This window comes from Pan paniscus, chromosome 14 (assembly GCF_029289425.2).
Source record: "Pan paniscus chromosome 14, NHGRI_mPanPan1-v2.0_pri, whole genome shotgun sequence".
Classification (NCBI taxonomy): domain Eukaryota; kingdom Metazoa; phylum Chordata; class Mammalia; order Primates; family Hominidae; genus Pan; species Pan paniscus.
This window is the reverse complement of record NC_073263.2, coordinates 22,834,962-22,862,456: the sequence shown is the minus strand read 5'-3', so window position 1 is coordinate 22,862,456 and position 27,495 is coordinate 22,834,962. Positions and strand designations below refer to the sequence as shown.

Sequence of the window (27,495 nt, the reverse complement as noted above, 5' to 3'; positions counted from 1 at the left end):
CACACCCTAAAGAGGGGCGCTCAATCACCATCTTGTCTTTGTGCTTTTGGATCATTGAATGGGAGCTCTAGTCTTCCGGGAAAATTTAAAGGTGGAGAGCTTTTTTCACAAATGACTACTTTGGTTGCTAAGTCGCTTTTGGATTATTGAATGGGGGTTATAATCATCCAGAAAATTTAAAGGCGGAGAGCTTTTTTCACAAATGACTACTTTGGTTGCTAAGTCGCTTTTGGATTATTGAATGGGGGTTATAATCATCCAGAAAATTTAAAGGCGGAGAGCTTTTTTCACAAATGACTCTACTTTGGTTATTAAGTCGCCCCTTACTGAATTTCTTAGGAGGATTAACAATCACCCTCTTGTCCCAGGAGCTGCTCATCTCTGGGGCTGACTCTTTCTCTTTTTGAGGAGCAAAGATAGTGGCGTTCCTGGATCGTCCTTCTCCGTAGTAGAGATGCTCTCCTAGGCTTGATTGTGAACTAGTGACAGCCTCTTCCTTTCCTTTTGGCATGTCATCTCCCAGGATCTCCTGGAGAATCCTCACATAAGTCAATTAAGCGTCGCTATCTTTAGGTCTACCCTACCTGTTCTGGAACTTGTTTGGTTCCTCAGTTTCATTTTGACCCTCACTTCCAGCTGCAAATTGAGGGTTCATGAAATTATAGGAGCTACGTTTGGAATTAATTTTAAGGCTGTAGATGCCCTCCTCCAGAGAAGCCATTTCTTTTAGAAAGGGGCTGGCAGAGTGCATTGGGGATCACAAGGACGAAAGGAACCCCAAATGCTCCGATTTAGGCAGTCTTTGTAGCCAGTCCTAATCACGCCAGTGGCTGAGGAATGGGAGGAGAAGGAGGAGGAATAATTTCTGTGGCAGGATGAACCTTAGGAAAAACCTTGGTGTGCAGGCCACAAAGTACTCCTTTTGGGCTTTCAGGCCTTTGGGGCCTCTGTCCCCTTCCAAACCACGTTACTGAGCTCCCGGGGCACCTGTGTTTGCTGGGGGATCTTACTTAAGTGCCACTCCAGTGGTACTTTTCCGGGTGCTGATGGGCCCCAGAGCTGGAGGGCCTTCACGCCACTCCGGCGCCTCAGGAATGTTTCCTCCTTTTTTCAACTCTTTATCACAGTTCTTGGTGTTCTAGAGATGCCAAAGCCCTTCCATGATGATTTCAAAGCGCTTTGGAGAAGTCGTAACGATCCAGGCCCTGTATGGTGTCCGAGCCTACAATATACTTCTAAGGCTGCCCCAAATGATCACCTGAATCATATTGTTAAGGAAGTAGATGTATTAACTTTTCTCATAAAATATGAGAATCCCATGGGTTTACAGTGCTTGTGCGCACTGGTTACAATGTGTCAAGGCAGTTCACAAGGTAAAGATCTAAAACAACCAAGTTTTAACCAGTGCTTTTGCTTTTTCAAGGAATTAAAATTCTATTTTTAGGGATTATTTATGTCCAGGACATGATATACTTTAAGAAGATGAATCTGAGAAATAGTTAACTGTTCTATAAGAAATACCATGTTACTTTAAAAACACAAAGGCTTCTCATAATTTCAAATGAATTAAGCAACATTTTTGGATGGCTCTGTTTTTTGCACTTTTTGTTGAAGATAAAGTGGCTTTATGAACACAAAAGTGTTATACTTTCTTTGTTATCGTAATCCTGATACGATACAGTGATCCTGATACGGTGGTTTTGTTTATACTTTCTCTGTTATCGTAATCCTGATATGATATGTAATCCTGATACGGTGGTGGTGTTTTAGAGAAGATTGCTTGTTTTTATATACACAATTTTCTTCAAAAGGGATTCACTAATTTTGCTGTTGGATGCAGGTAGGTTTACGGTTCACTCAGAGGAAACCAAATATCTTCCAGAGTGGTAGGGAATTATGTGATGTTTCAAAAGGAAAATAGTCTTAAGAGCCCTTGGGAGCTCTATCTAGGATGTCAGAAATTCTCCAACTAGCTTTGTGGAAGCAGATGGACCTATCAGCTTCTTATGGTATCCAATGATGTCACCTTAACACTTGTTTCTGCAATGTTAGAAAATAATTAGCATGATAATGAGTTAACACTTTATCAATTAACGAGCATTGATCCTTTCATTTTATCCTGTATTTTATAAAGTAGGCACCATTATTGCTAATATAGGGATGAGGAAATTGAAATCCCAGGGAATAAATTATAGCTGCCTCAAAGCCACACACAGCTGCAGATGACAGTTCCGTGGTGGAGCCAATCTTTAGATGCCCACTTCCAGGCTCTCTCCACCATTCTCCTGGAATGGGAGGACAGGGTTCTGGTGAGAGCAGTGAGATCCACTCCCAAGCGCAGAGAAAGTAAGCTGTTCTGGGATTCACTTCCTGTCATCTAATCCAACAGTCACTTTCAAACCCTTTTCTTTTTCTGCTTTCCACGACAGGGGTTGCCTGCTTTCTCAGACTGTCTTGAGGCTAGGGGTACCCAAGGGACACAATTCTGGTCAATGGGAGGTAAGCTGAGATCTGCAGAGGGTGGAGCTCAGGGTTTCTAGGCAAGCTTTTGCATTCCTTGTGAAAGAGGCATATGCACCAGCACTGCACATGTCCCGGCTGTGTGTCTTGGATGTGGCCTCATAACTGTCTAGTGATTATGAGGGGCAGGCGGGTGGCTGGCAGATACTCTGGCCTTAACATGGTTTAGTGCTGAACCGAAGCTGCAGCTGCCCCCTCCAGCTTCCTGTTATGTGAGACTAAAAGCTGCTATTAGTTTATGCCACGGCTAGCTGGGTATTCTGTGTTCACAGGGTAAAGCTCTTTTAATTGACAGAGCAGAATTGACTCTGTATCTATATTACCAACAAAATTGTATTCATAACTGCTATAATGAAACCTCTTATATTGAATTATACTTGCTCTTTAATCTATATTTTTAAGAAGTACCTTAAAACAATCAACGTGTACATTTTTAATAAAAACTGATGTTTTTTGTGAAGTCCAGAGACTTTATTTTCCATTTTCTAGGTAAGAAAACTGAAGTCTATAGATTGTGAATGTGATTTTCAGGTTTTTGGTTTTGTTTTTTGACTTTTTAAAACTATTTTTATTGTATTAAAATATAAATATACTATGTATATAAGTTATAGATAGCACAAAATTTACCATTTCAACCATTTTTAAGTGTATAGTAGATTGACATTAGGTACATTCACAGTATTGTACAACCACCACTATATCATTTCTAAAATTTTACATAAGGGATTTTCAGTTTTTATCATTAGCTAATGATGCCTTTTAGAAAAATTTTACGCCATTTAGAGAATGACAGCAAGGTATAAGAAGAACATTTTATTTTTCTATTCATCTCAATTGAACTCTGAATGTACCTGTTTGAATACAGCTGTTGTGTCAACACTACACCTTAGGGAGTAGGTGAAAGAATCATAGAACGTAGAACTTTTTATTACTTTTCTCAACAGTGCATGACATATAGAAGGAGCTGTGAAAGAAAGAGGTGTATAAAAAGACCATTAACAATGTAAGGGGTAATTGGTATGGCCCAAAGATAGATCAAAACTGCTATAGGAGTTATCAATACCCTATGAGATTGATGTTTTAAGATACTTTTTGAAAATGTAGATTAGAGGGCAAGTACAATTCACCACTTCATTTATATACATACATAACTACTTCCAACTTGAACCTAATATAGGAATGGCAGAAACTAATTTAATCATTGAAGCAGCAATCCTATATTAAGAATTCTATCAAACAGTATGTGGAAAAATTACATTTATTGGTATAAAGTTATTTGTAATATTTTCTTACCATTCTTTGAATGTCTGTGGGATTCATAGCAGTGTCCCTTCTACCATCGCTGATATTGATAATTTGTGCCCTCTCTTTTTAAAATATTCAGTCTGGTTCAAGGTTTATCAATTGTTATTGATCTTCTAAAAGAATCCATTTTTGGTTTCCTTAATTTCCTCTATTGTTTTATGTTTTCTATTTTGTTGATTTCTTCTCTCATCTTTCTTTTCTTCTTTGACTTTTGGTTTATCATGAAGAGATGCTGAATTTTATCAAATGCTTTTTCTGCATCTATCGAGATGACCAAATGGTTTTTGTCCTTCCTTCTATTAATGTGATGTATGGTGTTTATTGTTTTGCATATGTTGACTCATCCTGGCATTCTTGGGATAAATGTGTTGTATTTGGTTTGCTAGTATTTTGTTGAGGATTTTTACATTTGTGTCCATCAGAAATATTGGTCTGTAGTTTTCTTTTTTGTTTTGTTCTTGTTTGGTTTTGGTATCATGGCTATGCTGGTCTTGTGTAATGAGTTAGGAAGAATCTCCTCTGCTTCAAGTTTTTGGAAAAGTTTGAGAAGGACTGGTATTAATTCTTCTTTAAATGTTTGGTAGAATTCAGCGGTGAAGCCTTCTGGTCCTGGACTTTCCTTTATTGGGAGACTTTTTATTACTAATTCGATATTGTTACTCATTATTGGTCTGTTTAGATTTCCTGTTTCTTCTTGTTTCAATCTTGGAAGGTTGTATGTATCCAAATATTTATCCATTTTCCCTAGGCTTTCAAACTTATTGACATATACTTGTTCATGGTAGCCTCTAATGATGATGTTTTGTATTTCTGTGGTATCCATTATGATGTCTCCTTTTTCATTTATGATTTTATTTGTTTGGATCTTCTGTCTTTGATTTTTGGTCTAACATGTTCTTTTTCTAGTTTCTTAAGGATGAAACTGAGGTCATCGATTTTCTTTTTTTTTTGAGATGGAGTCTCGCTCTGTCGCCCAGGCTGGAGTGCAGTGGTGTGATCTTGGCTCACTGCAAGCTCTGACTCCTGGGTTCATGCCATTCTCCTGCCTCAGCCTCCCAAGTAGCTGGGACTACAGGCACCCGCCACCACGCCCGGTTAATTTTTTGTATTTTTAGTAGAGACAGGGTTTCACCGTGTTAGGATGGTCTTGATCTCCTGACCTCGTGATCCGCCTGCCTTGGCCTCCCAAAGTGCTGGGATTACAGGCGTGAGCCACTGCACCCGGCCAATTTTCTTCTTTTTTAATATAGGCATTTAATGCCATAAATTTCCGTCTAAGCACTGCTTCAGCTACATCCTCCCAAATTTAATGTTATTGTTTTCTTAATTGTCATTCAGTTCAAAATACTGTTTAATTTCCCTTTGGATTTCTTCTTTGACCCATGGTTTATTTATAAATTTTTATATAATTTCCAGTTATTCAAAAAATTTTCAGATATATTTGTGTTATAGTTGTCTTATTAAACCCACTGTGGTCAGATAACATGTTGGAAGACTTGAATGTTTTTAAATTTATTGAGATTGTTTTATGGTTCAAAATATGATCTATCTTGATAAATGTTCCCTGTGCACTTGAAAAGAACTGTGTCTGCTGTTGTTGAGCAGCATGCTCTGAAAATTTTAGTTATATCAATTTGGTTGATAGCATTGTTCAAGTCTATATGCTTACTGTTTCTATATCCATTTCTCCTATCAGTTATTGAGAGAGGGGTGCTGAAATCCCTGAGTCTAAATATGAATATTTCTATTCCTTTCTTACAATCTATCAGTTTTGCTTCATGTATATTGATGCTCTGATAGTGGATTCATGAGTGTTTAGTAACATAAATATTGAAGAATTTACTCCTATGTCATCTTAAATGACCCTCTGTATCTCTAAATTATTTATCTCTTTGCTGTGAAATCTACTTTGTTTTAATATAGTCACTCCAATTTTCTTTTAATTAGTGTTAGTATAGTATAGGTTAGTACAGTATAGTATAACCTTTTACTTTTAACCTATTTGTGTTTTTATAATTAAGGTAGGTTTCTTCTAGATGGCATATAGTTGGACCTTGCTTCTGTGTTCAGTTTCACAGTCTGTCTTTCAGTTGGGGTGTTTTGACCATTTATATTTAATGTGATTATTTTAATGTGACTATGAGTTGGTTCAAATATACCAAATTGCTATTTGTTTTCATATTCAACTAATTTTCTCTTTGTTTCCTTTGCCTCCTTTTGGATTAATTATTTATCATTTCATTTTTATCTCCTTAGTTGATGTATTAGCTATACTTTTTGTTTTACGAGTTTACTTTAGATATACTAAGCATCTTTAACTTATTAAGGTCCATCCTCAATAATTTTTTGCCACTCATGTGTGATGTGAGAACATTATAGCAGTACTTCTATAACAAAGCGGTCTTTGTTTCATTAGTGTCATACATTTTATGCCTATCCTGTTATAACATCCCAAATACATTGTTCTTTTGGCTTTGAGCAAAGTGTCTTCTAACATTTTTTAAAATTATTTTTTGTATAACCACATACTTATGAGTTCTGGTATTTAAAATTTTTTTCTGGTGAACATCTAGATTTTTCTTCTAGCATCATATTCTTTTTGCCAGAAAGGCTTCCTTTAATATTTCTTGTGGTGCTAGTCTGCTGAAGTAACTTGCTTTCAGCTTTAGTAAGTCCAAAAAAGTCTTTATTTTGACTTTGTCTTTTAAAGATACTTTTGCTAGGTAAAGAGTTCTAGGTTGGCCTTTTTTTCTTTTAGTACTTTAAAGTCGGTGCTTCAGTGTCTTCTGGCTTTAAATGTTACTGACTAGAAGGCTGATGTCATATTTTTTTCACTCCTTTGTATGTTATATATCCTTTTTCTCTAGCTACTTCTAAGGCTTTCTCTTTAAGATTTTTCTCTCTTGTTTTTAAGCAATTTAATTACAATGTACCTTGTAGTTTTCCTTGTTTCTTTTGTTTGGGGTTCACTGAACATGTTTTATCTGTAGGCTTAAAGATTTTATCATGCTTGGAAAAAAAAGTACACTTTATTCTTTTAAAATAATATTTGTCCTCTCTTCTTTCTTCTTCTTTGGAGATGCCAGTTACACATACATAAGGCCCCTTGACATTGTCCCTCTAGTTACTGATACTCTGTTGCTTTCTTTTTCTAGAAAAAGAAAGTTACTGATATGCTGTTGCTTTCTTTTTCTAGTCATTTTTCTCTGTGCTCCATTTTGGAGAGTATCTATAGCTATACTTTCAATTGTTATTAATCTGTTAGTCCCACCATTGGCTTTTTAAAAATTTCAGTTGTTATACTTTTCATCTCTAGAAGATTCTTTTGTGTTTTTTCTGTCTTTCCATATTTTATGTCTCTCCTTAACATGATTATGCTTTCCTCGACTTTTGTGCACAGATGAAATGTAGTTTTTTAGAACTCTGTTCTGGGATGGAGCAAATCACTTGGAAAAAGCATGCCACTTTCAAGGATTCCTGTTAAGCTTTGTTAGAATGGACCAGAGCAGGATTTTTTTCCTAGTGTTGATCTTGTACCACTTCTGAGCCATGCCCTTCTGTATTCTACCTGATGCCCATAATTTATGAAGTTTTCCACTCTGACTGGTGGGAATATGAACTGTTCCCCACTCTGTGTGAACTCCAGGCATTTTTCCTTCTGCTCCCTTAGAGTGGGTATTTCACTAGTCTCAAGGTAGCTTCCTCACACACACACACTGGTAAATATTTATCCATAGACTTGGTGGGGGTGGGATGAGGTGAAGTCTCTGCCATCTCTGGAGCGCTGTCCACGTGCAGCAAGCCCCTCCTCTGCAGTACTGCGCCTTGCAAACTGCAGCTGCCTTGGATTCCTTGGCCTCCCAACCCTGTCTCTTCAACTCAGGGAGACCACCTGTGCCTGCATTGGCTTCCCTCCCTCATTGCAGCCTGGAAACTCTCTTCATGCAGTGAGTTAAGGCAATTTGAGGAGTCACTCTTGTTTTTCCTCTTGCAGGGATAACTCTCCTGAGCTGCCCATTGTCCAATATTTGAAAACCACTGTTTCATATATATTTTTTTCATTTTTTAGTTGTTTAATGCAGGAGGGTAAACCTATTCCCTGTTATTTCTGCCCTGTAATTTCTCTTCTGATTTTATAATTTCATGTTATTTTAAGGAAAACTCCTTTAAAAATAGCTTTATCTCTTTGAGAATCTTAAGTGTGTTTTTCTAGTCATTTTCAGATTGACTTTTTATTTAGTTGGATATTGATCTTCCTTTATGTAAAGTTTATTGGGCTTTTTTTTTTTAGATGAAGATTTCATCATATGAAATTTAAAGTTTTATGTTCCACTGTGTGGATGTGTCTACCTTTTGGCTCTTACCAGTCTGTCTAAAGTCTGTCCTGTTGTTTTCACTTGGTCCACAGGGCCTCCCAGTCTTTCAGTGGTGGCTTAGGGCTTCTGTCCTCATGACATTCAGGTTCTGGACTGGCATCTTTGTAGCCTCCTCCCCTCAGGTATGCTGCTTTATTCAAATAGTTGTAGCTACTTTTTTATATGCTGCTTTATTCAAATAGTTGTAGCAACTTTATTCAAATAGTTGTAGTTGTTTTCTGTCTTCAGCACTGTCTTATGCAATGGGCTTGCCTGGAGTCCCAGTGAGGTGCCCTTTTGGTCCCTGTCACACTGTGGGCTTTGGCTGTAAGCTAAAGCTTCTTTTCAGGGCTGGGAACTTCACAGATGATCATTTCAAGTAAGGCTTTATTACCACGTATTTGTTTCATTTAGTTTTTCATCATGGCTCTGTAGTTTTTTAAAACCCTTTTTGTTTAAAGGAAATAATTGTTATGTGTTTGAACTAATGGGCATGGTGGATGGGTTTAAGCCATGAATTCAAAGTATGAATTCAATACAGGCCCTCATGTATTACTTTTGAGGGGTTACTGGGTGATCAGATGTTAGAGGCCAGAGTAGCATGTTGAATTATATTTATAAAGAAGAAATTCTCTCAGCTCATCAGTACACATAAGTGAGTTATGTGTCAAATTTTGCAAATTCATAAAGTAATTTCTTTTCTGTAATTTTATGGAAAATTGCTTCCTAGACTCATCTTTGAAAAGGAAATTTATAACTAATATATCAATCCATACAGAAGTTAGGAAGCATAGTTTTGTTCTGGGATGGCTCTTATTGGAAACCATGTTAGTTATAAAACACTGTACAGCTCTGTTATCACATAATATTATTCAAATTGTTACTGAATTTTATGTGTTGATTGACATACTCATTAATGCCATATTCTAAGACTTTAATATGTGATTATCTAAGATATTCGCTATAATTTTGCTTTTTTTAAAAGCATACTGGAGATGAAAAAGCCTGATAAAATATAACTGAGAGTTATTATTATTATTATTATTGTTATTATTTTTGGAGACGGAGTCTCACTCTGTGGCCCAGGCTGGAGTGCAGTGGCATGATCTCGGCTCACTGCAAGCTCCACCTTCCAGGTTCACGCCATTCTCCTGCCTCAGCCTCCCAAGTAGCTGGGACTACAGGCGCCCACCACCACGCCCGGCTAATTTTTTTGTATTTTTAGTAGAGATGGGGTTTCACTGTGTTAGCCAGGATGGTCTTGATCTCCTGACCTTGTGATCTGCCCGCCTCGGCCTCCCAAAGTGCTGGGATTACAGGCGTGAGCCACCACGCCTGGCCAACTGAGAGTTATTATTAATTCCAGAATATTAAATTTGCTGTGACCTAGTCACCTGATTTCAGTCACCGGACCATTCTACCAGTCTGATTCTTCCCAAAATATGGCAGAAGATCAGCCAACACAACTCTGGGGAAAAAAGAAGACCAAGTTCTAACACTTGAATGCTTCATTCATGTCTGACTTCCCCTTTTACAAAAGGGAAATCCTGTAGGACAGGATTGTTTCACACTGAAATGCCATCACAATTAAGGTAAGTGTATGACATAAGGTAAGGGTAAGCCTCACAGAATCAGGCTCTTACCTGCCTATTATACTGCAGGTCATCTTCTGGCTCCCACTGCCAATAAGATAGCCCCAGAAGTAACATAACAGCACCTAAAACTACTTATGTACTTTTCACTTACTGGGATCTCTCTTTGTGATATTTATGTGTTAGTCACATGCCATGTCATTTTGCAATTGGTAACAGAGCTTGGCGAATGTCTGGTTCAGGAGTGTGTTTTATCTCTCTAACAAGACCTCATGTTTCTTAGTAAGTCTTTTGTTTCTTTTCTAATTCTCCTATAGTGGCTGGTACAGCCTCTGCAGTTAGGAGATACTGAAATACCCTTTCATATTCAGAAATATGAAAGGAAAATGAAGACTCTGCTCTTCACATAACTAAAAAGTTATAGCTGGGTGAAGTTTTAACTTTTTGTGCATCAGGGAGGTAATGCCATTTATCAATAATCTAGCAAAATGTTCGTGCCTACTATAATGCTCACAGCATCACTTAAGTAAAAATAGAACATATTGCAAACATTGTTTGAACGTATTTGCACTTTATTCTTGGCTGTCCTTCTTATAAGCTCCATGGAGGTAAATGAAGAAAACCTTGATTTACTTTTAAAGTCACATAATTATTTAATGACAATGCTGAATCTACTTGTTTAGAATCTTACAGGATCATAATCTGTAATTAGTATAATAAGTGCAGAACATAATACAATGAAACAAACTTCTTTCTTTTTTTTTTGTTTTTTCTTCTTTTTTTGAGATGGAGTTTTGCTCTTGTTGCCCAGGCTGGAATGCAGTGGCGCTATCTGGGCTCACCACAACCTCTGCTTCCTGGGTTCAAGCGATTCTCCTACCTCAGCCTCCCGAGTAGCTGGGATTACAGGCATACGCCACCATGCCTGGCTAATTTTGTATTTTTAGTAGAGACGGGGTTTATCCATGTTGGCCAAGCTGGCCCCACCTCAGGTGATCCGCCCACCTCAGCCTCCCAAAGTGCTGGGATTACAGGCGTGAGCCACCGCGCCCAGCTGAAACGAATTTCTTTCTAAGCTTCTTAGATAATTTTGAATACCCTAAAATAAATATATTTAAGTTAGTTGATCTAACATAAAGAAGTTTAAATTGTTCTTGGTAAAAATTTTCATTTCTAAAACCTTTAGTTTATTATGGTCTAAACTACTGAGGCCACCAAATTCAGATCTGAAGCATATTAAATTGAAATATTTTTAGAAGGTAATATCAGAGATAAATTCTGCAATAGTCAAGCTTTTTATAAAGAGCATATCATGAATATGTGCACATGTATGCGCTTTAAAAATCTTCTCTAAACTATACTGAATTTTTGTGCTTAAACATGATTTATTTTTCATAAAGCACAAATTATTTGTCTTAACATTTTCTTACCACTCTGGAGTGTATTTCTTTGGCATACAATGGGAATAAAAATTCTGATTCCCCTTCCAAGCGCAGTCCATCTTTTGTTACACGCAAGTGGCCCATTCCTGCCTGTTAAAAAAAAAAAGAGACAGTGCGTATATTTTTATTGCTTGCTTTTTCATTCCTCTTAATATTGACTTAAATCACACATGTATTTCCATATATTGCCTACCACCTTTTCTGTATTTCTCCTAAATAGGGTATTTAAAACTTTGCACCTTTAATTCAATATTCAAGGTCATTAAATCTTGTATAAATACAAAGAGCTGTTTAGAAAACATATATAAAATTTCAAGAGTCATTTTATAATACTCAAGAGCCCATCACCATGTAAGAAAAAGAATCCATTTCTTTAAAAAAAATTAAATTAAGGTACAATAAAATTGTTTTGAGGTGTACAGGTCTATGAGTTTTAACACATATATAGATTTGTCTAATCATCAACACAATCAGAATACAGTATAGTTCCATCACCTGCCCCAAAATACCATAAATACCATCATCTGAGTTCACTATGTAGTAAATATTTATTGAACACTTCTTAAGTGAAAAGCAAAACAGGAGGATGTAGAGGTCTGTTCAAGGTGCCTGCTCTCAAGGAGTTTACAGTCATGAAAGATTACCAGATTGGATGGAAGACATGATTCTGGAGGTCACCAATGACCGCTGTGCTGTTAAAACTTGTGGGCATTTCCAACTTCATGCCCTTTGCATTCTCAGGGGCATTTGGCACTGGACCCCTTCCTCCTTGAAACACTGTCCTCCTTTGGTTTCCATGATGCTGTGCTTGTTTAGTTTCCTCCCACCTGCAGAACCACATTCTTCATCTCCTAACAGGCTCGTCCTCCCTACCCAGCCCTTGACTACCGGCTCCCTCAAGTTCAGTCTTAGGCCCTTTCCTGCGTTCATGCTATGAATTGGCTTCCATTACTATTTCAGTTTGGAGGCTTATCCATTTTTTTCCAAATTTTAAAAATCATGGTAAAATATGTTACATACATTTTACCATCTTAACCACTTTTAAGAGTACAGATCTGTGCTATTAAGTACATTTGTGATGTTGTGTGACCATCACCACCAATCATCTCTAGAACTGCTTTCATCTTGCACAATTAAACACTATACCCATTAAACAACTAACTCCCCATTCTCCCCTCCACCCAACCACCTGGCAACCACCGTTCTACTTTCTTGTTTTAAAGTTTTAATATGTAATTGAGACATTGTAATGAGACACATTTTGGGGTACAATTTGAAATATATGTATATGGCTATAAGGTCAAATCTTATAGCGTTTCTGTCTCTATGAATTTGATTATTCTAAGTACCTTATGTAAGTGGAATCATATCATATTTATCTTTTTGTGGCTGACTTATTTCACTTAGCATAATGTCCTCTAGGATCTTTCATGTTATAGCATATCATGACATTTCTGTTTTTTTTAAGGCTGAATAATATTCTACTGTGTGTACAAACCATATTTTGCTCATCCACTCATCCCATTGATGGATACTTGGGTTGCTTCCACATTTTGGGCATTGTAAATGCTGCTGCTATGAACATGGGTGTGCGAATATCTCTTTGATGCCCTGTTTTCAGTTCTTTCGGTATATAGCCAAAAGCAGAATTGATCGATCATATGCAAATTCTATTGTTAATTTTTTGAGAACTGCCATACTGTTTACCATGGTAGTTATTCAATTTTATATTCTAACAGTGCACAAGAATTCCAATTTCTCTGCATCCTCCCTAACACTTGGTATTTTCTGTTTGATAGTAGCCATCCACATGGAAGAATCCATTTTTATCTGTAGTTTACATAGTCTGTTCTGAGCTTCATACCCATATATCTGATTGCCTAACTGTCCTCCCCTTCTGACTGTCTTTTTTTTGAGATGGAGTCTTGTACTGTCGCCCAGGCTGGAGTGCAGTGGCGTGATCTCGGCTCACTGCAAGCTCCGCCTCCTGGGTTCACGCCATTCTCCTGCCTCAGCCTCCCAAGTAGCTGGGACTACAGGCGACCGCCACCACGCCCGGCTAATTTTTTGTATTTTTAGTAGAGACAGGGTTTCACTGTGTTAGCCAGAATGGTCTTGATCTCCTGACCTCATGATCCGCTCACTTCAGCCTCCCACTGACTGTCTTAAAAGCATCTGAATTCAACCAGTTGAGCTTTGATCTTCCTGCTCTTCCCCAAATAGAAAGCATTATTTAAAAAAGGAAAGCAGGACAATCCAAAGGATGAAACAAAGCAATAAGGGACATTTTACGTTGTGAGAGGTGAATTTCTAGGATAGAGATATGTTACCCTGAACTGAATATTACCTGCTAGGCAATAGACTTCTACTTTCAAAGACATCATCAGTTGAAAGCTCCATTAACAAGAACCAAATTAAATATGTGATTATGCTTTGTGGTTCAATCCATAAACTACGATTCGAACTGACATTTGGGAGTGGTGGCATTAGCAGTGCGCATGTGGAAGCCCCACACACTGCTAGGTGCAGCTACCTCCCATACTGGGTAGATGAGCTTTTCTGAGCTTTTTTTTTTTTTTTTCTTTATGGAATCTCGCTCTGTCTCCCAGGCTGGAGTGCAGTAGTGAAATCTTGGCTCACTGCAACCTCCACCTCCTGGGCTTAAGTGATTCTCCCACCTCAGCCTTCAGAGTAGCTGGGATTACAGGAGTGTGCCACCTCGCCCGGCTAATTTTTGTATTTTGAGTAGAGATGGGGTTTCGTCATGTTGGCCAGGCTGTTCCTGAACTCCTGACCTCAGGTGATCTGCCCCCCTCAGCTTCCCAAAATGTTGGGATTACAGGTGTGAGCCACCGTGCCTGGCCTTCTGAGCTCTTTTATACGTGTGATGCACTGGGAGATTTTGTTTGAAGAAAGGGCTCAGAGTCTAAAGAGGTTGACAACTGCTGTTTGGGATTTTCTCATGGGATCCAGCCAGGCATTTATAATATAGTTTATAAACTTAAACCAACATTAGTAAATTATAAAAATCAATCATGTATGCATAATAAGCCACTTTTTAAAGCAAACATTTCCATTAAAGATTTTATGGCCTAGAGTTAAACAAAGCAGAATTTCAAGACTACAAATTCTGTTCCAAAAATTTGCTGCCGAATTTCTGGGTTCAAGTAAACATATGGTGGCAGTTTTCTGGACTCTATTTGTTATATCACCAAAAAAACCCTAATGTTAATCCTAGCTTCTGTGGTAGCTAATTTACATAGTCAGATTGCCAAAGCTGACTGTTCATTGTCATTTCTTTCTCTGGCTGTTACTTTCCTTATTTGAAAAACATGCAGGAAAATACTGAAGCTACTCAAAAAAAAAAAAAAAAAAAAAAAAAAGAAAAAGAAATGAGAAAGAGGGACTCATTCCCAGCTCATTCAAACAGGCAGCATTATCCTGACACCCAAACCTGGCAGAGACACAACAAAAAAGAAAACTTCAGTTCTATATCCTTGATGAACACAGATGCAAAAATCTTCAACAAAATACTAGCAAATCGACTCCAGCAGAAAATCAAAAAGCTAATCCACCATGATGAAGTAGGCTTTATCCCTGCAATTCAAGGTTGCTTTAACATATGCACATCAATAAATATGATTCATTACATAAACAGAACTAAAGACAAAAAGCACATGATTATCTCAATAGATGTAGAAAAGGCTTTCAATAAAATTCAACACCCTTTCGTGCTAAAACTCTCAATAAACTAAGTATTGAAGGAACATACTTTAAAATAACAAGACATCTATGACAAACCCACAGCCAATATCATACTGAATGGTTAAAAGCTGGAAGCAGTCCCCTTGAAAACTGGCACAAGATAAGGAAGGAGGCCCTCTCTTACCACTCCTATTCAACATAGTGTTAGAGGTCCTGGTCAGAGCAATCAGGCAAGAGAGAAATAAAAGGTATCCAAATAGGAGGAGAGGAAGTCAAACTAATCCTGTATGCAGATGACATGATTCTATATTGAGAAAAACCCATAGTCTCTGCCCAAAAGCTCCTTGAGATGATAAGCAATTTCAACTAAGTTTTGGGATACAAAATCAATGTACAAAAATCAGTAGCATCCCTATACATTAACAGCACCCCTAAGCTGAGAGCCAAATCAGAAGTGCAGTGCCATTCACAATTGCCACAAAAAGAATAAAACACCTAGGAATACAGCTAACCAAGGGGTGAAAGATCCCTACAATGAGAATTACGCAACACTGCTCAAAGACATCAGAGATGACACAAACAAATGGAAAATATTCCATGCTCATGGATAGGAAGAATCAATATCATTAAAATGGCCATACTGCCCAAAGCATTTTACAGATTCGATGTTATTCCTATCAAACTACCAATGACATTCTTCACAGAATTAGGAAAACTATTCTAAGGTTCATATGGAACAAAAAGAAAAGAGCCCGAATTAGCCAAGACAATCCTAAGCAAAAGGAGCAAGGCTGGAGTTATCACATTGCCCAACTTCAAACTGTACTACAAGGCTACAGTAACCAAAAGAGCACGGTACTGGTATAAAAACAGACACATACCAAAAGAACAGAATAGAGAGCCCAGAAATAAGGCCACACACCTACAGCCGTCTGATCTTTGACAAAGCTGACAAGAACAAGCAAAGGGGAAATAACTGCCTACTCAATAAATGGTGCTGAGAGCTGGCTAGCCATATGCAGAAGAGTGAAACTGGACCCCTTCCTTACACCACATAAAAAAATCAACTCAAGATGGATTAAAGAACTAAAAGTAAAACCTAAAACTATAAAAACCTTGGAGGATAAGCTAGGAAATACCATTTAGGATATAGGAACCGGCAAAAATTTCATGATGAAAACAGCAAAATCAACTGCAACAGAAGCCACAATTGACAAATGAGGCCTAATTAAACTAAAGAGCTTTTGAGCAGCAGAAGGGACTATCAACAGAGTAAACAGGCAGCCGACAGAATGGGAGAAAATATTTGCAAACTTTACATCTGACAAGAGTCTAATATCCAGAATCTACAAGGAACTTAAACATACAAATGAAGAACAAACAACCTCATTAAAAAGTGGGGAAAGGACATGAACACTTTTCGAAAGAAAACACACATGTGGCCAAAAAGCACATGAAAAAATGTTCAGTGTCACTAAATGGAAATCAAAACCACAATGAGCTACAATCTCACACCAGTCAGAATGGGTATTATTAAAAAGTGAAAAATAATAGATGCTGGTGAGGTTGCAGAGAAATAGCAAACACTTATATGCTGCTGGTGAGAGTGTAAATTAGTTCAAGCATTGTGGAAAGCAGTGTGGCAACTCCACAAGGAACTAAAAACAGAACTAACATTCAGCCCAGCAATCCTCCCATTACTGGATATATACCCAAAGAATAAAAATTGTTCTACTATAAAGACACATGCATGCGTTGTGTTCATTGCAGCACTATTCACAATAGCAAAGACATGGAATCAACTTAAATGTCCATCAACAGTAGACTAGATAGGCTGGGCATGGTGGCTCACACTGGGATTACAGTTCCTGTAATCCCAGCACTTTGGGAGGCCAACGCAGGTGGATCATCTGAGGTTAGGAGTTCAAGACCAGCCTGGCCAACATGGTGAAAACCCATCTCTACCAAAAATACAAAAATTAGTTGGGTGTGGTTGCGCATGCCTGTAGTCCCAGCTACTCGGGGGCTGAGGCTGGAGAATCGCTTGAACTCGGGAGGTGGAGGTTGCAGTGAGCCAAGATCGTGCCACTGCACTCCAGCCTGGGTGACAGGGCAGGACTCTGTCTCAAACAAACAAATAAAGAAACAGTAGACTGGATAAAGAAAATGTGGTACATATACACTATGGAATACTATGCAGCCATAAGAAGGAATGAGATCATGTCCTTTGCAGGAACATGGATGGAACTGGAGGCCAATTATCTTTAGCATACTAACACAGGAACAGAAGAACAAATACCGCATGCTCTCACTTATAAGTGGGAGCTAAATAATGAGAACGCATGGACACATGGAGGGGAACAACAGACCCTGGGACCTAATTGAGGGTGGAGGGTGGGAGGAGGGAGAGGTTCAAAAAACAAACAAGCAAACAAAAAACTATCAGGTACTGTGCTTAGTACCTGGGTGACGAAATAATCTGTAAACCAAATGCCCAAGTCATGGGTTTACCTATATAACAAACCTACACATGTATTCCTGAACCTAAAATAAAAGTTAAAATATTTTTTAAAAAGAAAAAAAAGTAGGAATTGACATAAGATGACCTGTTTCCTTTCACTTGCAAGATTCTGTTATTTTAATAAAAAATAAATCTATAAACTTCTGCAAACAACAAATCACCAAACAAATGCTTGAAATAAAAAGAAGATGCCTAGCTTTTTGTTTAGTTTTTTACAAGTCGGACAAATTCAGGTGTAATTTACAAACAATAAGATTTACCCTAAATACAATTTCATGAAATAAAGTTCACTAAATAAAATGTCCCTGAAAGTAAATATTTCTGTGAATTTTCACAAGCTTATATAGTTGTACAACTCATCAAGATACAGGATGGCTCTACCACCATAAAATAATGCCCTGTGGTTGGGTGCTGTGGCTCATTTTGGGAGGTCTAGGTGGGCGGACAGCTTGAGCCCAGGAGTTGAAGACCAGCCTGGGCAACATGGCAAAATCCCATCTCTACAAAAAATACAAAAATTAGTTGGGTGTGTTGGTGGGTGCCTGTAGTCTCAGGTACTCTGGAGGCTGAGCCGGGAGGATCCCTTGAGCCCAGGAGGAAGAGGCTGAAGTGAGCTGTGATTGAGCCACTGTACTTTAGCCTTGGCATTGGAGTGAGACCTTGTCTCGAATAATAATAAATAACAATACTAATGTCCTGTGCCCCTCTGCAGGCTCCTTTCTTGTTCACCACGCCCATTCCTTGGTAGCCACTGATCTCATTTCTGTCCCTGAAGCTTTGCCTATTCCAGGACATAACATAGATGGTGATGCAGTATGTAGCCTTTCCAGATAGGCTTCTTTCACTAAAATACTACATCTGATGTCCATCCACGTGGATGTCAGTAGCTTGTTTCTTTCTATGGGTGAGTTGTATTCCATTGGTTGTGTGCCAAAGGGTTTGTCCATTCAAGGACATTTGAGTTGTTTGTTGACAATTATGAGAAAAGCTGCTACAGACTTTTACATACAGTTTGTATGGCAGGTCTAAGGTTAACTTTTTAAGAACAAGAACAAGAACTGTCAAAATGTTGTTTTCCAAAGAGGCCACACCATTTTGCATTCCCATAAGCAATATAGGAGAGTTATAGTTGTTCCGCATTCTTGTCCGCACTTGGTACTGCTAAGTTTTTTTTTTTCCATTCTTAATAGGTGTATAATGAATTTTTTTCTTTCTGGGATTTTAATTTCTTTAAAAGAATTCATCCAAATGATTATGGTCACAAACATGATTTTCACAAAAAGATTGCTCACCTACCACATCAATGCAGGACAGATGTGGACAGGCAGCCAACACATTGTGCATTACCTAAGCTCTCCTCTTTGAGCTGCCTCATGATGCCATCTTCATTTGGAACAAGGGGGATTCATGCCAAAATTAGGAAAAAGAGCCTTCATTTTCTTTTTCTAAATTATTCTAAAAATAAGACAAGCAGGTAGAAAAACAATGCACTATGAAGATAAAAAGAAAAACTGAAATGATTCATTGTCCTAAAATTTGCCAGCTGCCTCATTCCGGGACAGCTTCTCACATATAAAAGGAAAAATATCCTCAAATTGACTTGCTGAATCCTCCTTGTTTTCCTTTTTGTTGACAGCTCAGTTTTCTTTTTTGTTGTACAACCATCACCCCTTCCAGAACTCTTTTCATCTTCCTAAACTGCAACTCTGTACCCACTGAACACTTTGCATTTCCTCCTGCCCCCGGCCCCTGGTAACCACCATTCTACTTTCTGTCTCTATGAATTTGACTACTCTAGGCACCTCGTATAAGTGGAATCTGAAATATTTGTCCTTTTCCACTTATTTCACCTTATTCTAGTTCCTTTGCCTTTAAATATAAGTTTTTAAATAAGCTTGTTGATTCTACAAACATTTGTGCTGGGATTTCAATTGGCATTGTGTTGAATACAAGTGTCAGCTTGGGAAGAATTGACATCTTAATATCAAGTATTCCAGTGCATGAACACTGTCTATTTTTCCATTTATTTAATTTAAAATGTCTTTCATCAGTGTTTTTTTTTTGCTCTCAGCCTACAGATATTATACAGTTATAATACTTACAGATATATTTTTCTTGGTTTTTGCATAATTATTTTATGTCTCTTGGTGACATTATAAGTGATTTTAATTTTTTTTCATATCAGCTTTCATTTAGTCAGTATGATTTGGTATATGCTTTTTCTTTTATTTGCAAACTGTTTCAGTTATTTTCTTTTAACTGTCTCTTATAAGCAGCATAATAGATGATCTTTTTAAAAATGCAAATTGATAATGTCTTCTAGTAATAATTTGATGTTTATAGTCACTGTAATCACTGGATGAGTAGAACTCCCACTGCCCAGCACTGAAATCCCCCAGTGCAGGGTGTTGGAGCACAAGTGGAACAGGAAGGGCATCTGCCTGAAGGAGAGGGTGTGGCAGAGGTAGGAGAATGGAAACATGAATGGGATTGACTGAATAAATAAATGAATGAACAATGGGAGCCAAGCTCCTCATTGTAGGGGAAGGGAGGTACAAACATAGAAAGGGAGAAAACCAGGTTAAACCCTGTGATATTGAACAGAAATTGAAATTTGTCTGAACTCACCATTTTCTATACATATATAGATAGGCACAGAAATAAATGTTGATGTATGTAGGGGTGTGTGTGTGTGTGTGTGTGTGTATGACATGTCCTCTCAGAGGGCCTGGGAGCAGAATCACAAGAGCAGTGAGCATATCTGGCTCTGGACTCATTCTCCACTAAAAGGAGCAAGGGCTCCTTGGAGAAACAGCTAATTCCAGGGCTGGAGTAAGGAAAGGACAAGGTGAGCATGGAAGATCTTGTGTCAGAAAGGAAGGGCTCAAAGAGTGTTATGGACAGTGAAATGACAGAAAAGCCTGCTCAGAAGGGCTCCCACAAGCCAAATCAGAGAAAGTTTGAGCATCAAAATAAATGTCAGTAAAAGACTATGAGAGCCCATTGGATAAAATTGGAAATTATGAGTCCATGTGGATGTGCATAAATTAATGAATAAATTGAAAGGTGCATGAAGAACAAGACACTTAAGTAGTTTCAAACTACCTCCTCACGAAATAATTATAAGTGGGAAACTCATAATTTTACAGTGAAGCCTGGCCCTTTAATCAGCTGGTGAAAGTGATGAATAATACAAAATAATGTTTCAATTTCAGGACCCTTAATGTAATCACATCTGCAAAGTCCCTTTGGCCATGGAAGGTAACATTTGGGTGTTAGGATGTGGACATCCTTGGGGAATCACCATTCAACCTACCAACACTCACTCACTGAGGATGAGGTGGTGGAAGCTGCTGAGGTTCTTGTCAAACTTCCATGAGTATTTATACCAGCTGGGATCTAGTTGAAGTGCAGACACTGATTCAGTGGATCTGGGGTGGGAACTGAGATTGTACATTTCTCATGAGCTCGTAGTGGGTGCTGCTACTGCTCCAGGGACCGTGCTCACTGGCAAGAGCATAGCAATGGTTCAGAACCTTGACTGCACGTTGGAAGCACCTGGAGAGCTGTAAGAATCACAGACACCTGGGCCCTACCCTCAGAGGTTGAGATGAAATTACTCTATTGTATGATCTGGGCATTGGGAATTTATAAAGCTTCCAGGTAATTCTATTGTGTAGCTAGGGTTGAAAACCTTGAGTGTTGTGTGAGAATTTTCTATGGCCTGTGCCTGGCTTAGTAGGAAAAAATGTACTCGGTAGTTAGCAGTGCTTGCATTGGTGTGGGGTGTGTGTGTGTATGTGTGTATGTGTGTGTGTGTGTGTGTCCTGTTTGGGGTTGGAATTTGGGGTTGGTGGGAGATTTCCATTCTGATGCATTTGCCCATGTACTGTAGGCTCACTCTGGGCTAGAAGTAAAGATAAATGAGATCTAATTTTTCCAAACATTTCACATATTGTGCTCTGTGCTGGGGGCCCATTCCACCAGCACTTGCCCCCTCCTCTCTGTATTATGCGTGTCTAGCGCTGTGCCTGGAACATCATAAATGCTTGTTGAAGTCTACTGTATTAGACTAGATCCCCATCTGGAGGCATTCATACTTCTGCAGGAGAAAGAAAGAATAATAATAACTGTAGTAGATGTGTATACTATAATGTAGAGAACAGTGTGGAATGGGAGGAGCCTGTAGTTGCACCTTGTTAGAGTGGCTCTTCAACTAACACATATGTTGGAGTAAAACCTCAGAAAATATTGGGATTTTCGGGTTTTGTAATTACAACAAAATCAAATACAATTGAAAATTACCTGATTGAAGCTACTTCAATCTGTAGAGACTGACTCAGAAACAGCAGGATCTGTTACCATCGTGCAGGCTTCCTACTGTTCCAGTCACATACATAGAAAATGGAAACCACTAAAATGTCCTATTAGATACCAGCATGACACATACATGCCTGACCTAAACAAAAGTTAGATCCACGACACCTTTGATTGCATCTCCCTCTTATCTTTTTTTTTGAGATGGAGTCTTGCTTTGTCACCCAGGCTGGCATGCAATGGCGTGATCTCAGCTCACTGCAACCTCCACCTCCTGGGTTCAAGCGATTCTCTTGCCTCAGCCTCCTGAGTAGCTGGGATTACAGGCACGCACCACCACACCTGGCTAATTTTTGTATTTTTAGTAGAGACGGGGTTTCACCATGTTGGTCAGGCTGGTCTCGAACTCCTGACCTCATGATCTGCCCTCCTCGGCCTCCCAAAGTGCTGGCTGGGATTACAGGCATGAGCCACCATGCCCAGCCCCTCCTATCTTTAAGTGGCAACAAAATATGTGAGGCAAAACCATAAGCTATCTCAATGCTCTAAAGATCAAAAATGGAAATTTCTATGTTTTTCCTATTATCTGAAATGTGACAATTTTTCTATTAACAAGTAATTTCTTTAAAATAATAGAATCTAATACATACATTTTCACTGTTGAACTAATCTTTAAAATTTTATTCTTTTTAACTTAATGCATTTGTGATAATTTAAAGTCATTGGCAGGGAACAAAAGTAATAATGTAAAATTAATTTTTCAAATATCAACCTAATTTATCCATCATTATTAGTCTGAATGCTTTAAATTATTTCATCTATAGGTGGAGAATGTAGGAGCATAAAATATGGGCCTCTATTTGTACTCTTTTTTTTTTTTTTTTTTTTTGTGACAGAGTCTGGCTGTGTCACCCAGGCTGGAGTGCAGTGGCATGATCTCGGCTCACTGCAAGCTCCGCCTTCCAGGTTCACGCCATTCTCCTGCCTCAGCCTCCCGAGTAGCTGGAACTACAGGCGCCCGCCACCACACCTGGCTAGTTTTTTGTATTTTTAATAGAGACAGGGTTTCACCGTGTTAGCCAGGACGGTCTCGATCTCCTGACCTCGTGATCTGCCCACCTTGGCCTCCCAAAGTGCTGGGATTACAGGCGTGAGCCACTGTGCCCAGCCTATTTGTACTCTTATTCTGGGACCCCAAAATGTTGAGAAGCCCATTCTGAATAAGGAGTTAGTCATAAAAAATAGGAAGAACATATACCTTTTAAAAAAGAGATAATAATATAAAAAATGCCCATGGAAGTTTCAAAGTATAAGAAATGCTTTTCTATTTATTTATTTATTTATTTAGAAACAGACTGTTGCTCTGTCACCCAGGCTGGAGTGCAGTGGTGTGATCTCAGCCCACTGCAGCCTCCACCTCCTGGGTTCAAGCGAGTCTTATGCCTCAGCTTCCTGAGTAGCTGAGACTACAGGCACACGCCATCTACGCCTGGCTAATTTTTTGTATTTTTAGTAGAGACAGGGTTTCACCATGTTGGCCAGGGTGGTCTCAAACTCCTGGCCTCAAGTGATCTTCCCACCTCAGCCTCCCTAAGTGCTAGAATTACAGGCATGAGCCACTGCGCCTGGCCAAGAAATGCTTTTCTTAATCAGAAGGGGGAAAGAACATTTTTGTAAAAAAAAGTGCTGATTGAATTAGATACCTATATGGAAATAAATGAATCATAATCTCTCTCATATCATACATAAAAATTAATTCAATATGGATTGCACATAGAAATGTAAAAATAAAACAAACTTTTAGAAAAGGACAAAGAACATCTGCATGTCTGTGAAGAAGGCAAACATTTCTTAAAGAGGGCACAGAAAACCATTTTAAGAACATCACTTTGTCAAAGGACACATTTAATAGAGTAATGAGACAATCCGCAGAGTGGAAGAAGATGTTGCAATACGTGTACCTAAGACTAGCATTCTGAATATATAGCATACTCCTTCAAAAATGTAAGACAACAGATAGACAATCGACGGCCCTTCATAAGAAAGAGTATCCAAAAATCTGATATATGGGGAAACATCTAGGCCAAAACTACAAGGAGGCAGATTTAGGCTAAACTTAATTTAACAACACTTAATACATGATAGATACTCAAACTTATCACCTTCCACTTCAGTGATCCCTCCTTAGTGCCCCCTAAATCATTTCCCTGAAAACTAATCGAACAAGTTATTTCCCTCTTTAAAAGTCTCCGATGGCTTTCAGTCAGTGCACAGGATAATATATGAATGGGTACTAGGGCATACATAGTTCTTACATCTGGTCCCTGACTATTTCCACAGGTTCCCCTGTCCTTTGTTGAACTCTTTTAGCCACAGGCAACTTCTCACTCAGCAACCTCTTGTTTTCTGTATACAGCATCCTCAAATCATCTAAGTCCTGTGTGCAGCCTTTCCTAACCTCCTTAAACCATTTTGAGTCCCTCATAGGATCCCTACAAAGGTTTGAGCCTATCTCTCATATAAGCCTCACCACATTGTGCCAAATGTACGTAAACTTCTATTCCACAATGGGTTTTGTAAATAGTATTTGTATTTGTAGCGCTTAGCACTGTGCCTTATACATCATAGAACCTAAGAAAGCAGCTCTAAGATCCACCATAGACAGCACAGTGCTTATATTAGGTGCTCAGTATATATTTTTTAAAATTAATAGGTTAATAATTGGCATTGCTTCAGAATTCACAGGCCTAAGATGATAAATAGTGTATAGTAAGTGACTCTGCATTTTAGTTTGTGTTATATAGTCCTAATTCAAAAAAACTTTTAACTTGTGCTTTCATAACTTCACACCAACAATTCCTAGGTAACATATAATTATATCAAACCCATTTTCTTTATCTTTAATTATCCTAACAACTATTCTTTTCTTACTTCAGGGTTTCGTGTTTTTAGTCACTTCTGGTAGTTTTCTAAACTTTCATTTCTTGCTAGGATGTTAGTAACAATTTTAGGCATCAGACGTAAGTTGCAGTTTATAAAATTCTTTTCCTTGTAAAAGGAATAATGATTGCATGCATGAATGCTTACACATTTTAAATCTGACTACATCCTAAAACATTGCTGTAGATGAATAACATAATTTTCTCCTTCAATGATAAGATTTTTATAAAATTTCCTCTCAATGTTACAGTGATCCTGGTTGCTCATATATGCAGACAGGGAATTCCTAGGATTTAGCGGGAAGGTTAAAGCATATTTTCTATAAAGATGGATTCTGAAAATAGTCAGTGATTGATTTGTCTTATCTTCTAATACCCACAAAGAGACTCACTCCACTTTCCATAGCAATTTCAATATTTTGTGAGATTTTGACCTTTTGTTTATTCTGAATCATGCAGAAGACTGGACATGAATTTGCTTGGTTAAGCATAAGAAAGGATAAAGATTTGTGGAGTTGATCATCTAAATTGTGAGGAGTGGGAATTTGTGACTCTAAAAATATGCACAGAAATAAATTTGTCAATTTATTTATTGAGCTTATATTTCATTTAATGAAATTGCTATTTCCCAGAATGTCACTGTAGAGGATAATTTAATTTCAACTGAATGATATCTTCTAACTGACTCTCAGAAAAAGTCAAAAATATATTCTTTTATTTATTTTTTGTTTATTTACTTATTTATTTTGGGATGGAGTTTCGCTCGTTGCCCAGGCTGGAGCGCAATGGTGCGATTTCGGCTCATCGCAACCTCCTCCTCCCTGGCTCAGGCAATTCTCCTGCCTTAACCTCTCAAGTAGCTGGATTACAGGCATGCAATACACGCCCAGCTAATTCTGTATTTTTAGTAGAGACGGGTTTCTCCATATTGGTCAGGCTGGTCTCAAACTCCCGAACTCAGGTGATCTGCCTGCCTCGGCCTCCCAAAGTGCTGGGATTACAGACGTGAGCCACTGCGCCCAGCCATATTCTTTTATTTTTAATTGATAAATATTGGCCTGGCGCGGTAGCTCACCCCTGTAATCGCAGCACTTTGGGAGGCCGAGGTGGGTAGATCACGAGGTCAGGAGATCCAGACCATCCTGGCTAACATGGTGAAACCATGTCTCTACTAAAAATACAGAAAAAAAAAAAAATTGACCGGGCGTGGTGGCAGGCGCCTTGTTGTCCCACTACTTGGGAGGCTGAGGCAGGAGAATGGCGTGAACCCAGGAGGCGGAGCTTGCAGTGAGCCCAGATGGCGCCACTGCACTCCAGCCTGGGCGACAGAGCGAGACTCCGTCTCAAAAAAAAAGAAAAGAAATGTAAGCCTACTTTCAGTAAAAGTTAGTTATTAGACAGAGCCAGACTCCGTCTCAAAAAAAAAAAAAAAAAGTGTATGTTTATGGGGTTTAAAGGGATATGGTGATACATCATGTATACAGTATAAAATGATCAAATCAGATTAATGAACATATCCATTATCTAAAATATTTATCATTTCTTTGTTGTGAGAACATTTAAAATCCTCTCAGCTATTTTAAAATATACAATATGTTATTACTATAGTCACCCTGCTATGCAAAATAAAATAAACCTTAAAAAATCCTCCTCTTCTAGAGGAAGAAAAATTCCTTTAATACTACTGCAGCTATAAGTAAACAAAATCCCCTGAAATCCTACTTGCTGGAAAACTTGTTTTCTGATAAATATGAATACCTCTATTTAGACATTAAAAGTAATTCTAGAAATGATCCCAAATCATTTAGGATAAAAAGCTAATAAAAAACCTATGGCCGGGCATGGTAGCTCATGCCTGTAATCCCAGCACTTTGTGAGGCCGAGGCGGGCAGATCATGAGGTCAGGAGATCGAGACCATCCTGGCTTACACGATGAAACCCCATCTCTACTAAAAATACAAAAAGTTAGCCAGGCATGGTGGCGGGCACCTGTAGTCCCAGCTACTCTGGAGGCTGAGGCAGGAGAATGGCGTGAACCCAGGAGACAGAGCTTGCAGTGAGCTGAGATCGCGCCACTGCACTCCAGCCTAGGCGACAGATCGAGACTCCATCTCAAGAAAAAAAAAAAAAACCCCATAAAAAATATATAGCATATAAATATTATATATGTAGTATTTGTTAAAAAAAACCTATGCTTTTTGGTATTGAGATTTCTATGGTGGGAAAATTATGAGCCAAAATAATATATATTTATACTAAATAATATATATATTTATATTGTTATTTTGGCTCATAATTTTCCCACCATAGAATTCTCAATATCAAAAAACAGTAATTTTCCTGAGTTTTTCCTAGACTCAAATGGATATACTTATTTCAACAAAGTAAGGTTGTCCCTATCAACCATCATTCAAATGCCTTGGTCTATTTGTATTAATACAATAAAAGCAGCACAATACCTGTCATGGAAGGAAATGAACACAAGTAAGTATAGCATGTCCAATCTCTGTTCAATCAGCAGTTATATTTGAGTGTGTGCAGAAATATTGGTCGCTCTCTGATACTGATTTTTAAATTAACAGTATGTTCAGCTTACTACCCTTTCCCAACAAATTTTATTTTTTAAGTTTATGAATTTAATATTTATCATTACTACCTTAATAAGCAAGTTAAATAATTTTAATGTTACAGTTTTACATTTATTTTAGTGAAGCATAACATCTTCAGAAAAGTGAACAATTTGTAACTCTACTGAATGTACCAGTTTATATCCCCACCAACTCTTTCTGAAATCTCTTT

General features: G+C 38.2%; 1 protein-coding gene across 4 annotated transcripts in view; it reads right to left on the bottom strand.

Moving 5' to 3' along the window:
* Positions 1-27,495, bottom strand: part of SGCG (sarcoglycan gamma) — a 167,029-nt gene that overhangs the window by 80,078 nt on the left and 59,456 nt on the right. For all 4 annotated transcript variants that reach the window (XM_034936448.3, XM_055096542.2, XM_034936447.3 and 1 more), the window contains one exon: positions 11,203-11,304. In XM_034936448.3, coding sequence (XP_034792339.3) covers positions 11,203-11,304 — 102 coding nt within the window. The remainder of the gene's footprint in view (positions 1-11,202; positions 11,305-27,495) is intronic.